This window comes from Perna viridis, chromosome 2 (genome assembly GCF_037379345.1).
Source record: "Perna viridis isolate PV_CMFRI_1.1 ecotype Kerala chromosome 2, ASM3737934v1, whole genome shotgun sequence".
Taxonomy (NCBI): Eukaryota; Metazoa; Mollusca; class Bivalvia; order Mytilida; family Mytilidae; genus Perna; species Perna viridis.
Genome location: NC_142446.1, coordinates 18,080,904 through 18,095,464, shown reverse-complemented (window position 1 = coordinate 18,095,464; position 14,561 = coordinate 18,080,904). Strand labels below are relative to the sequence as shown.

At 32.7% G+C, this 14,561-nt stretch overlaps 1 protein-coding gene across 7 annotated transcripts in view; it reads left to right on the top strand.

Annotated features, from left to right (window-relative positions):
- LOC148623893 (sodium/calcium exchanger 1-like) overlaps positions 1-14,561 on the top strand; it is a 78,401-nt gene that overhangs the window by 39,317 nt on the left and 24,523 nt on the right. For 4 of the 7 annotated variants that reach the window (XM_088566186.1, XM_088566183.1, XM_088566187.1 and 1 more), the window contains exons 4-5: positions 2,805-2,846; positions 10,013-10,125. In XM_088566186.1, the coding sequence (XP_088422312.1) occupies positions 2,805-2,846; positions 10,013-10,125 (155 nt within the window). The remainder of the gene's footprint in view (positions 1-2,804; positions 2,847-10,012; positions 10,126-14,561) is intronic. The other 3 variants (XM_088566189.1, XM_088566188.1, XM_088566190.1) reach the window with 1 other exon arrangement.

Here is a 14,561-nt window from a genome sequence, read left to right as displayed (position 1 = left end):
GGGGGGAGAAGAGTACTGGACAGGGCTCACAGTATATCTAGTTGATCATTTAAATTCATTAAAAACATAAGGACAAGTTAAAAGGGCAATGGGCGTATCATGCCCTTAAAGCGCAGCTCTTTTTTGTATATGGTATGTCAAACAACAGACTTTGTGGTTTCTGACAACCCACCTGGGCTAAGATAATTCCTAGCTTTCATCATCCATTGCACTGAACATGTTCTCAAATTTATGATTTAAATTGGATATGTTAATATTTATATATTCTCCCTTCTTTATAGAGAGCGCTTATCGGTAATTATAACTGTTAAATCCTGTTTACAAATTAACAATTTTACAGGTTTATGTTTATTCTTGATGTGAAGTATATATATATACGAGACAGATGCTTCTTCAAACAATCCTCTAGAAGTTTGTTATGATATTTATAGCAAAGTCTTGAATGGGTTGGACTACTTTCGGTCTATCAGTTTCTTGATCTGATTGTTCCTTGATTCTACTCTTCACATATTCCTTTTTCCTATGTGATGTCATTTTTACAACAAAATTCTTGCCATAGAAACATAAATTTGTTATTTAATTCAGATGGATTTTTATTTGAAAACAAGCATTTCATAAAATAACAGTAGAACTCTAGAAGCAGATCCACAATATAATTACCCCAAAGGTCATACTGGGATTGATTATAAGGTTTAAATTTGAAGAAGTGAGGGACCAAGAAGGGGCCCAAAAAAATTACTTTCATGAAGTCAGAACAATGCTTGAGCATATGGAATGAATCTCTTTAGAATTTGTACCACTAAGTATCATATCACAAAACGAAGATTGAAATTTATTTGGGGGGGGGGGGGTGGTGACAACCCATATTAAGAATAAGGGGCCAAAAAGGGACCAGAGATAAACATTTTCCCTATTTCTGTATGAGTAATAGGGAATATATTTCTTTAAAATTGTATCACTAAGTACCAGATTGATTTTAGAAGTTGTGACTGGAACCATGTAGGATTTAAATGGGGTGGTACATTTGAATTACCAAGTTGTCTGTCTTTCCAAGTTTTGTCACAATTATCTCGGTTCCAAAAGAAGGTACAGGGACTGGCGTTAATTTTAATATCAACCTGTCCCTTCGGACATGTCAGTATGGAATATAGGTTGTTCGAATGGAAGATGCAAATGTGCGAAGTTGACCAACCAAAAATTGTTATATTTTTTCACATACATGTATATACATGACATTGTTAAGAGTGTTTTTTTTATTAATACCCTTACCCAGGTCAAAAGGTCATTTATGCAACAACTGGTACTGTACATTCATTACTGAGTTATGCTTTCATGTGATCTCCCTGTGAAATTATTAACTAAAACTAATATATTTTTATGCACAGCTTTCGGCCAAACAGAGGTTCGAAATTTGACTTATTTAAATGGTTTCCTATGATATCTTCTGTCACCCAGACTCCAATTTATATATTTTAACCTTTATGTTTGCATTTGAGAATGATGCAGAACACTTAAAGACAGCAAATTTTATTATAAAGACTATGTTGTATTAATGATGCCCTGATCTGTTCTGATCCCTAGTTTTGGCATACCATCTTTGACATCGTAATATGTTTTACTAGACAATAATTGGTATATTAAAATAATCAGAGAATATTCCCACTTAACTTTATTCTACTAAATTATTATTTGATATACTGTTGATGATTTTTCATTTGGACAAGTTTTCAATAAAAAATATTCAAAAAGCGATCCATTTCTGTTTGTTCACTTCCAAGAATCAACATCTAATTGGCAAGATTAAAATACACCCCCTAGATATCAACGATCTCTCTACATCTAAAAAGACTCATTAAACATTATTTATTAAATTTTCATGATTAACAATAATTTTTTTTATTGTCCCATTGGACAGGTAAACTACAAAAATCAGTAGTCCGACCACCAATTTTAGTTGTCCCGGACAATCGTACAGCCGTTAATGTCCATCCCAGAGGTATTGATTTCAAATTTGGTGTGCAGCTTCATATTGTTATAAGTGATTTTGGGTGTTCTCTGATATCAACTTCCTATTTCATTATACTTAGCGACTTTTTAATATTACTCCACATAGTACTTTTTTTTTTACTAAATCTAAGCTCAAACTGGATGGATTGAGCTTGGGAATACATTTTTAAGCGATTTTGGTGTCTATCTGGTATCAACTTCCTGTACAAGTAGATGGTAAGATTAGCTTGACGTCTGGAACTTCCTGGTTTTTTTTTATCAGGATTTTTTGCAAAATTGAAAGGAAATTTTTTAAAATCAAAATCATGATGATGTGGCATATCAGTGTCTCTATGTAGTCACTTGTTAACATTGGAGAAATACTGTCCAGTGTTTATTGATGTATCAGTAAATGGTCACTTAAAAATGGCTTTTAACCCTGATAGTCACTTTAGGTCAGCTGATGTGCAAGACATACTGGAACATGTTTTTCTAGTAGTTTTAGAAGATTAGCTTCTTTATTTTAGTTAAGTTGTTATTTAAAACTCCAGCATTAAGAGGTTAACTTAATTCAATTGCTTGCTTTTCATCCAACCTGAAAAATTCAGTTAGACTGGTGATTGGGTTTTTAGTATTTTAATTTTTATATGTAGAAACAATGTTTAGACAGGACTGGCTAAAATAGAGTTCAGGGCGGGTTTACATGTACATTTAACAGTGGACATTTCAGGTTGAAGATGTATACAATATTTTTTTATTTAAATTGATGACAGTAAGCATTTTATTCTAACACATGTTTTGAAATGTAATTTTTATAGACTCTGATTCAGAAGAAGGTGAAGAGGATAAGTATAGAGAAAGTAATTGATGACTTTTAATTTGCTTATTTAGATGTAGTTGTATGGCATTTATTGTTTGTTCAATTCAAAGGTTTATTATTTTAGTTCAGCTTATTTTTTTAGGACTTCTGTGGTTTCATCTTGCATGCCTTATAGTTAATGGGTCACCAAAATAATATTCCACTATAAAAATCACAGCCAATCATGGAATATGTTCATCTCCAAATGACTACATTTCAGGATTTTTTGCATGTACCATAGGTATATTAAAATGTGATTGGGTAATCATATACCATGTTTTGAAAGTGGGAGGTATATAGCGATCATGGTTCAATTGTTTTCTAAATATGTGTTATACTAAACCTTTCAAGCCCATTCATAAAAATGTAAAATGATTTGTCTGCCAACCAAGAACAAACAATTGCTTTTTTCAGTTTCAGCTATGTATAGAATAAAGGCTCAACTTGACTGATGTTTCTAGAGAAGCTGTCCATTTGACAAGTCATTTATTGAGCAATAATATTATAATGATGTGCATGTCCATTCTATTTAATTGGAAACTTGTGCATATGTTTTGTTTTACTTTCTTTAAAAACCAATTTCCAAACTTAATATTCTGATTCATCTTAGTACTCTTACACACCAGAACTTACAAATCTTTTAATAACTTTACCAAAGGTCAATGATATTTTGTTGAATCTGTGAATGTATTGCCATGTCTGGACATCTCTGGGTTTAAGTTGTTTTACCTCAGAGTATATTAAATATCTTGTGACTTCTAGGGTGTGAGATATTTCTATCTTTCCTGTTCATAGCTTCCATATAAACCACAAGATTTTTCTATACCTCAGTAAAAGCCCAAGTATTTTAAAAAAAAAATGTTCATGTTCGTACTTCTAGCTATTATTGAGAAAGAAAACATGATTTCAAACTGAATTGAACTTGTAACCATTTGTAATTCATAAAGCCGGACTGTTGTAAAAATACAAACTGTGTGCATAAGGGCCTAGGATATCACAAGGAATAAGATATGTTAAATGGTCATTTGTTTCTGCAAATTGCAATTAATTTTTGATGAAGGAATGAAAGATTCGTGAATTTTGAATTTTTGCTTATGCCTTTTACGGATTCACTCAATATGTTGTCTGCTCATATCTTCACCATTTAACATTGTTATCTTTTTTATACTAGAGCATTGATTCAGTTTCGTGTCCTTTAATTTTCATTACCCATGTTTGTAGTTTATCATTACCCATATTTGTTACATGTATATGCTTTTTTCCCCATTTTCATTGAATCCAGAATGCATTGAAAAAAAAAACTACTGCATGTGATCTTATACAATGTGTCCTATTTTGCTGGTGGTTGTTGTCTACCATTTGTAACCAATAATTGATAGAAATCCTATTTTGATGAGACTTGTGGAAATCAATCATTGTTATGGTTGTAACTTCAGTAATGGATGCTAATGAGATCAATGTATTATCTTGATGATACATCCAGCATTCCAGATTATTTAACATGATATAAATGGATAGGTCTTTGTTTTCTGAATTCTTTGCTTATTATTACTTAGCTTTACAGACCAGCTGTGAAAAATGTTAAGTTTTTGTGGTTGTTTTCATTTAGTAATTTTGGTTAATTTGGCATAATTGTTGATATTTGAATATTTGAATGTCAAAATATCAGTAAATGATGTACATATGTATATCAAGTAAGATGGTAGTTGTGATAATCACATAAATAATCATGCCAATTTTATGTCTTATCTATGTGATTGTTACCCACCACATTACAATGGGTGGGCTAAAATGCTGGAAGTACATAGGTGCTTGCAGGCATGCTTGAGTCAATATGTCTGTCGACCTCTCTATCAAAATTTGTAAGTGCTTTCATGTCTTTATTTCAATTGATTTGGTGAAAATTATTGCCATGGGTTTCTCTCAGTAGTAGTTAGAAATTCTACACTGACTGGTCAAGTTACCTCTTTTGGAAATTAAATTTCTATTAAATTTCTTTTAAATTTGTTTTGTAAGCACTCTAATGCTTACATTACCCCACTGATTTTAATAAATTTGTTCCAAACACCAGGGACAAGTTGAAGCAGGGGACATGGAACTCTGCTATTTTATGAAATCTTACTTAATATTAGTTGTTTGTTGTTATTATACCACCCACAAAAAAGTTTGGAGGGATATATAAGAGTGAACCTGTCTTTGTGTCTGTCCTTCCGTTGATCTGCCCTTTCATCTGTGCACATTCTAAACCAGTAAAGGGATTTTGATAGAATTTTATAGGAAGGTTGGACATCATATGTAGACATGCATGGAGGAACATATTAATATTGGAAGACACCTAATGGAGATAGTTCAACTTAAGTGCTTTGCATGTTAAAAGTTGTAAGCACAAGTCCTCCTTATTTGCTACAAGATTGATGTCATCACTATAGAAGTTTTATGGTTGTCATCATGAACTCATTAATTGTAACGATGTATCCATCTGCACCATGAAACTGATTTGTTCAACGTGTCATAATTTTCCTCTCTTCTTTTGTCTACCCAGACTTGACTTTTCATGAACAACTTTGAATGTGTTTCTAGAAAAGCAGAGGACACTTAGCCTACCGGTGCACCTGGTCCATGCTCCCAGTTTTTAGTGGAGTCTGAGTTGCTCATTTACTTTTGTTATTTTGTATGTATTATTTCAGTTATTTTGTGTTCTTTGTTGTGTTTGTCTGTTTCCCATGTCTAGTCTTTGTCCCTGAATTACATTCTTTTGATTTCCGCTAGAATCTTGGTTTCCTTGATTACTCTGTAAGCAAGTGGGGATTATATAGTGACAGAGGTGTCTGTCCTTCCTTCCATTCCTGCATTACGAAGAAGGGGACCTATCTCTTATCCATTATTCCTCCTACAATACTGAATGGAATTTGATGAAACTTTTATAAATTCTTTATTACATATTCCAATTGTGTACCACCTGTTGAAGATTTTGATCCAAATCAATTTAGGGGTTTCACATATCAAAGCATGGACTTTGTCATTTATAATTATTATTATTGGGACATGGAAGTTTCCATCTCTTATCTGTTACTCCTTCTACACCACTGAATGGAATTTGATGAAACTTTCACAGAATCTATATTTAGTTTTTGATATGTGCACATTTTATTCTAGTTTTGATCTTCAGGTTTTTTTAAGGTTTCTGATAAAACAGCAAACAAGGACTTAATCATTCCCTGATGTCTGGGTACTTATCTCTTGTCTGTAACCCATTCTACACAACTTTCACAGTCTTTATCACATATAACCATTGTGCACCCAGTTTTTAGATTTTGATCCAAATCAATTCATAAGTCAAAAGGTGCATGTTATAAAATGGGGGAGTGGGGGTATCAATGTATTTTACTTTTTTTTTAGTTTCTTTTCTAAAGAGTTCAAATGTTGGTGCATTACCATATTTTGGTGTGTATAATGCTCATTTTTTTACATAAAAATTATTTCCAGAGCATGAGGGTGCGTATTATGCATCAATATATCAATATATAAGATTTGTGCACAAAATGGCCGTTGAGATTTATGATCCACGAAAAAGCATGGCCACCGTTACTAAAATGCTTTATTCTAAAGACTTAAGATATTGAGTTGTTTTATCTTTAGCTGTTTTAGAGTTAAAGGTGTACACAATTAGGCTATGTCAAAACAAAAAAAAGTCGCATTTTGAAATTTTTTTATAGTAGATTTCTGATTAAAATCCTTGCTTTCATTTTCAATCAGATTTCATATATCTCTTATGGTTTTCAAGTTATAAAGCCAAAATGAGCCACACCCTTTAATTTCTGTACACATTCTAAACCAGTAAAGGGATTTTGATAGAATTTTATAGGAAGGTTGGACATCATATGTAGACATGCATGGAGGAACATATTAATGTTGGAAGACACCTAATGGAGATAGTTCAACTTAAGTGCTTTGCATGTTAAAAGTTGTAAGCACAAGTCCTCCTTATTTGCTACAAGATTGATGTCATCACTATAGAAGTTTTATGGTTGTCATCATGAACTCATTAATTGTAACGATGTATCCATCTGCACCATGAAACTGATTTGTTCAACGTGTCATAATTTTCCTCTCTTCTTTTGTCTACCCAGACTTGACTTTTCATGAACAACTTTGAATGTGTTTCTAGAAAAGCAGAGGACACTTAGCCTACCGGTGCACCTGGTCCATGCTCCCAGTTTTTAGTGGAGTCTGAGTTGCTCATTTACTTTTGTTATTTTGTATGTATTATTTCAGTTATTTTGTGTTCTTTGTTGTGTTTGTCTGTTTCCCATGTCTAGTCTTTGTCCCTGAATTACATTCTTTTGATTTCCGCTAGAATCTTGGTTTCCTTGATTACTCTGTAAGCAAGTGGGGATTATATAGTGACAGAGGTGTCTGTCCTTCCTTCCATTCCTGCATTACGAAGAAGGGGACCTATCTCTTATCCATTATTCCTCCTACAATACTGAATGGAATTTGATGAAACTTTTATAAATTCTTTATTACATATTCCAATTGTGTACCACCTGTTGAAGATTTTGATCCAAATCAATTTAGGGGTTTCACATATCAAAGCATGGACTTTGTCATTTATAATTATTATTATTGGGACATGGAAGTTTCCATCTCTTATCTGTTACTCCTTCTACACCACTGAATGGAATTTGATGAAACTTTCACAGAATCTATATTTAGTTTTTGATATGTGCACATTTTATTCTAGGTTTGATCTTCAGGTTTTTTTAAGGTTTCTGATAAAACAGCAAACAAGGACTTAATCATTCCCTGATGTCTGGGTACTTATCTCTTGTCTGTAACCCATTCTACACAACTTTCACAGTCTTTATCACATATAACCATTGTGCACCCAGTTTTTAGATTTTGATCCAAATCAATTCATAAGTCAAAAGGTGCATGTTATAAAATGGGGGAGTGGGGGTATCAATGTATTTTACTTTTTTTTTAGTTTCTTTTCTAAAGAGTTCAAATGTTGGTGCATTACCATATTTTGGTGTGTATAATGCTCATTTTTTTACATAAAAATTATTTCCAGAGCATGAGGGTGCGTATTATGCATCAATATATCAATATATAAGATTTGTGCACAAAATGGCCGTTGAGATTTATGATCCACGAAAAAGCATGGCCACCGTTACTAAAATGCTTTATTCTAAAGACTTAAGATATTGAGTTGTTTTATCTTTAGCTGTTTTAGAGTTAAAGGTGTACACAATTAGGCTATGTCAAAACAAAAAAAAGTCGCATTTTGAAATTTTTTTATAGTAGATTTCTGATTAAAATCCTTGCTTTCATTTTCAATCAGATTTCATATATCTCTTATGGTTTTCAAGTTATAAAGCCAAAATGAGCCACACCCTTTAATTTCAACTTTTTCAAGTTTTGGTCTGATTTAAAAAAAAGAAATTAAATTGTATATCTTATGAAAATCTCTTCCAGATTTATATCTCTTACACGTTTTTACTTATAGGGATCAAAGGCATAGGTCTTTGATTAGCACCCTTAAAGCAGAATTTTTTACACCTTTAATTGAATTTCAAATTTTGTGCTGTATTGTGTACAAACCAGTTGTTTTGTTCATATTAATCATAATGTACTGCTAGTCCCTATGCTTAAGTGTGTCAAAAACTAAATATTGTATCTACCATTGCCCCAAGAGAACAGAGTTTAACATGGTGCAGTTGTATCATGCTATGCTCCTTGAAGCTCTTGTATCATGACTCAGCTGTTTATGCATTATGGGGATGGCTATGTCATGGCACAGCTGTTTATGCATTATGGGGATGGCTGTGTCATGGCACAGCAGTTTATGCATTATGGGGATGGCTGTGTCATGGCTCAGCTGTTTATGCATTATGGGGATGGCTGTGTCATGGCACAGCTGTTTATTCATCATTGGGATGGGTGTATCATGATACAGCTATTTTGTCATAGTTGGGATGGGTCTATCATGATGCAACTGTTTCTTATACCCCTCACAAACGAAGTTTGGAGGGTATATAGGTTTCACTCTGTCTGTCTGAACTATTTTCTTAGCAGTCTACCACATTGTTACGAAATTTTATTGGATTTACCTAATATAACCACTTAGAAATGTGCAAATTTTCATGAATTCATGTTCTACAAAAATTGTAGAAATGATGGCTGTTGAACTTCAGTGTTGTTCAACAAAATTTTGTCTATTGCATTGTCTACAGTTCCTCCTCAACAACTTGCCGGATTTATATGAAACTTAATGAGTACTTAGGCATTTTTCAGTAAAACTTGGTCTCATGTGGTGTCCACACTTCCTTGTAAACAACTTGCAGGAAATTTAATGGGGGTTTAATTACCATATTGGGATATTCATACTCTCAGGAATTTATGTTTAATGTAAATTTGCTGTTTTATTTTGTCATTGTGTTGTCAACATTGTTCCCCAAATGTACAGAGCATAACATAGTGCAGGGCTATCAGTTTCGTTGGGGCAATGTCTAGTTCATCATGGGAATGTCTTTTGATTATAATGGGGATGGATGCATCATGGTGTGGTGGCATAGATGTTTATTATAATGGTTTCAGTGTAGTTGCTGTAATTTTTTTGTCTTTCAAGATATGATTGTGTTCTAATGTTTGCTACATATTATGTCAGAATAATAAAAAAGATTGAGATTGCAATTTTGCCGGATTTGAATGAAATCCTGACACAGCAGAAATGTTTTCAAATCTCTCTCTATAAAAAAAAATGCATTTTTAGCAGCCTTGCATGTGGTTTTGTTTATTCATTTACTGTATAATTTATAAAATTCATAAACCCTTTCACATGCAAAAAAAAATGTTTTCTATCATTTGGCTTTGCACCTATCAAATTTTTACCCTTGGTGTGCTTAGTGGCTGTAAATGACTTATGATTGGTGCCTGCACTGGTTACTTTGCTCAGCTACATTCCTTCTGAATAAAATTTGTCTACATAACATTTGTTGACTAAAAAGTAGCAATAAGTGAAAGTGTAAGAGCATTATAATGATGTAAATGCAATGTGTGTAAATGCAGTATGCTTTTTATTCATACATGGATGTTTTGCATTGATTTTACTGATTTTTAAGGTTTTATAATATCATTTTTGTTTATATAGCTCCTTTTTTTCAGGACGAGGCTCTGTACCTAATGAAGAAAATGAACAATTATCAGAAATGGGCAAGCCAAGATTAGGAGAAACAACGAAAATTGCAATCCACATCATTGAAAGTTACGAATTCAAGGTCTGATGTAAAACTATGTAGTTCAATGTATAAATTTCCTAAGATAAGTCTTTTCTTATGCAACTTAAGTTTCATTGCTTTATTTTTCCTTTTTTTTTTCCGCCTCTGTGACTATAGATTGGGGAGGTTGGGGGACACATATTACTGTAAACAAACTTATTTTATAGTTTTTGTGAATGATTCATGTTTGCTTATTTTGCAAACCAGAAAATTCGCAAAGGCAAATCATAGCAAATATATTCCTCCATTATAGAAAATATGTCAAACAGAATGTAAGTTGCGGAAATGAAAAGTTGTGAAATAGAATTGATATCCTGAAACACAAGAATAACATGGCTTACTGTAGTTACCCTTGTCTGTTAGTCAAATATTGGTTCATGTACATGGTTTGCTTTGCTTTTTTCTACAGTTTTGAAATTTTGTAGGATGTTTATATACATATTTGAGATGTGTAGGGCAAAAGATGTTTGTTTTATCTGAAAAATATTGCAAAAAATAGAGATAAACTTTGAATGTCAGTATTCCATAAGTGTAATAGGTGATACATAACTTGTCTGGCTATCTTCTGCAACTCTTTTTGTGCTACAGCTTTAAAATTTTGTTGGATATATATAAACAAATTTCAGGTATGCAGGGTCAGAGAATATAGTTTTTTTTTTTTCTTTTTTGTAAAATTTTATTAAAAGATACTGTGTTTATACCAGTTTCCAGCCTTTTTATTCAGTAAAAATTTCAGCTTTCTTACTGAAAATGCTATTGGCATATTTTTGTGTTAATAAGACAATGTTACCGAAACAGATTTACAAGCTGTTACAAACATTTAAGTGTTAAAATGAAGTCACAAATTATTGGTTTTTTTCAACTTTCAATAACATCTTCAGAAATTAAGAGGTTTAAATGTGGTTTTTTAATCCAGAAATATTGGCTGCATGCTTCCACAAACTAAATATTTTGTCACATTTTGTTATGATGCAATAGCCTTTTATGGTTAAAATATTTAAGTAGTCAGCCCATGTGGTCAAAATCTCCTGCAAAGAAAAAAGTTATGCTATAAAGTATTTTCCCCTAATACATTGTGGCTCAGTTTTGTAAAATTTTCTTGTTATGCATGAATAAATATGAAAAAGGTTGTTGCTGGTGAAATAAGCACTCATTTTCTTAAATATTATGCAAAATCCATACTGACTTGAGTAACTTCATTTTCATGGCCCAATATGATGTAAACCTTACAAACCCCTTTAATGTGTTTTTGTCTTTTGGAATTAAGGACCAGAAAGAAGTATTTTGCTCATTTCCAGACAACAATTTAAAGGAAAAGACAGTTATTGTGCAAGTCACAAATATCGAAAATAATCTGTTAGATTATCATGAATATTAAATTGAAAAGAAATAATTTCCTTTTCTAAACTAATCAATTGCGATTTATAAGTAGGGAATTAGAATTTCCTGCACCTATGGGCGTCACCATGATCAGTTGAGCTGTGATGTCACAAAGTTGGTTTGTAAAGTGAAAGTAAATAGGTAATTGATTACAATGGATGAAGGAAGTGCAAATTTGGGACTTTTCCTCTATATTTCAACCCATAATTTTCAGAAGAAGAGATTGAGGCATAACGTGTAAGCAAGTTTCAGACAAAATTGACAAACTATGAGATTTGCAGCTAGAAGACAAGTATGTCTGATGGCTACTTCCGAAAAATGTTCGTGTTTCCAATCGAAAGCCTTTTTGAAAATTTCTCTTTTATCATTTGTGCAATAGTAAGCTTGATGAGACAGCATGCTTTAGTGATTAGAAAAACAGGATTTTAGAAAAAATTACTGAATATCCTTTGTTTGCATATTATGTGCAGTGTCCAAAATGTGGGTACTGAACCTACTCCTTTCTATGTAGAATGTATTAAATTCCAAAGACTGGTCTGCATTTTGGGGTTCTTGATCCTTCAGGATCAGAAAACCTCATGTCACAAGTATATCTTTTGGAACTTCCCTGCTATTTCTAAACACTACACAAAAATGTAGTCCATATGTAATTCCTTTTATATCATTCAATACTTCTTTTAATAACAAGTAAATATGTTTCTTGCAATTCATCAGCTCAATAATATTCTATAATTTATGCAAATAAAATTAAGATCTAGTCTTTATATCAACTCCAATTTGAGAATTTTCTTTTTGGCCTTGAAGGATATTTAGTAATAAATATACAGTTAGGGATTTTATTTCTTGCAATAATGTGTCTGGAAGGATCAAATGTGTTATATATTTTCATTATAACCACACTTATAAGTTAAATTATCCATCCTGTCATTAATATTTAACCATTTATAAAACAGGAAGTGAAGAGCTTTGATTTCAACCAAGTAAAATAGGCAGGAAAATTCAAATTGATAAAAGTGTCTAGTTTTTGAAAGTCTTGTGTTAAGGAAATTATTTTCTTAAGGTGATATTGGTTTTATTTAAGTAGAATTGCTATGTAGTATAAATATTCTGTTAATAAAGCTTTTGAATTGGCAATGCGCATTAACTTTTGGATGGATTTAAAATTGGGGGAAAAGGTGAAATGGAACAAAATTTGTATGTGTGTGAAGTTGGATCAGTAGTATAGACTGATATTCAGATTATACATATTAAAAAAGGACAGTTCTCAATAGTATTTAAAAATGCAATGTATGATCACAATTTTATTTAACATCATATAATCTTTGAAATTTTGTTCAGCATGAACTTCATGCTAAAATTTTCACAAGAATCAAAAACCGCCAGTGCTATCATCACTTTGATATTGTTTTCTTATGTGATCTCAGAGTACTGCATTTCAATGCAAAATTGTTCTATTTATTGCCTTCCTTATCATTTTTATACACCGGTCTAAGATGAGACGTATTATGGTATACCGTTGTCTGTCCATCGTCCACACCTCGAACAATAACTCAAAAACACTTTCACCAACATTTATGAAACTTGTTCATATCTATTGACGTAAGCTCACTTTCGATTTTTATATAAATTTCAGATTTTTCGTTTCTCTGTTATGAATTTTTTTTTTTACTTAAAATGGGGTGATTTTCAAGTTTTCAGACAATAACTCAAAAACACTTTCACCTACTTTTGTGTAACTTTGGTGAATTTTTCATATTTATTGACGTAAGCTCCCTTTTGAATTTTATAAATTTCAGATTTTTTGTTTCCGTGTTATGAATGTTTTTACTTAAAAAAAGGGGGATTTTCAAGTTTTTGGACAATATCTCAAAAAACGCTTTCACTTACTTTTATGAAACTTTGGTGAATTGTTTATATCTATTGAAGTAAGCCGCCTTCCGATTTGTATAAATGTAAAATTTTATTGTTTCTGTGTTATTAAGTTTTACTTTTTAAAAAAAGGTGGAAACTGCCAAGGAAATTTTATTCGGTGAAAAATCGTTAAAAACGGAACATACATTTGTTATGATGATCGACTAGTAAATATAAAAGGTACTTGGTAACCTTGTCAGAAAAGTGTGTTTTGGACAAGATAGAAATGTATGGGTGAAAAATCAAGACAACAAACTTGGTTAAACTTGAGGTAGTCTTGATAGTGCCAAATTTTTTGTGCGTTTTTTATTTACTTTTTTTGGAGGGAGGGGGTATTTGACAGGTCTCACAGTATTTCTAGTTGATCATATAAATTCATTAAAAGCATAAGGACAAGTTAAAAGGGCAACAGGCGTATCATGTGCTTAAAGTGCAGCTCTTTATTATGATTTAAAATGAATTTTGATCATTTTCTATCATTTCATGCATTTGAATGGTAGACTTGGACCCATTCTAGTGAAACCATTAAGTCATGTGATGAGACTTGCATATCCTAGTGAAACCATTGAGTCATGTGATGAGACTTGCATATCCTATTTGAACCAAGACCCATGCAGGTCCAGGTATCAAAAGAATAGGCCTGCAACAGCGCTAAGCTTGTCATAAAAGGCGACTAAATAGTGCTCAGAACCCTAGCTGGGGGCTAGGGTGCTCTGCCCACAGAGCAGCTGGGTTGTGTGCCCCAGGTGGTGGAATGGGGTACCCCTGGTATGTTACATGCTGGGGTTGTCAGGCTATAATACGGAAAACCTGACCACAAAGCATAGTGGTGCACCGTGTTGGGAAGGATGCCGCATTTCTTGCACGTTAAAAAACCCAGCTGTGGTGTTCTTCCGGAGTAGGAACCATAGGGCTCTGCCACAGGAGGCTAAATTGCCCGACCCTACCCACCTCTCCCTATTTCCAATGGCAATCAAAATTTGTCAACCCCATTATCCTTGTGTCCCATTTTTCATTTCATCATCATTTCATGTTCATTTCATCATCCATTTCATGTTCATGGCCTGAATATAGCTAAAATATTGCTGCTCGGGCGTTAAACCCCAACAAACAAACAGACATATTTGGACTAAACTTGGCAGAAT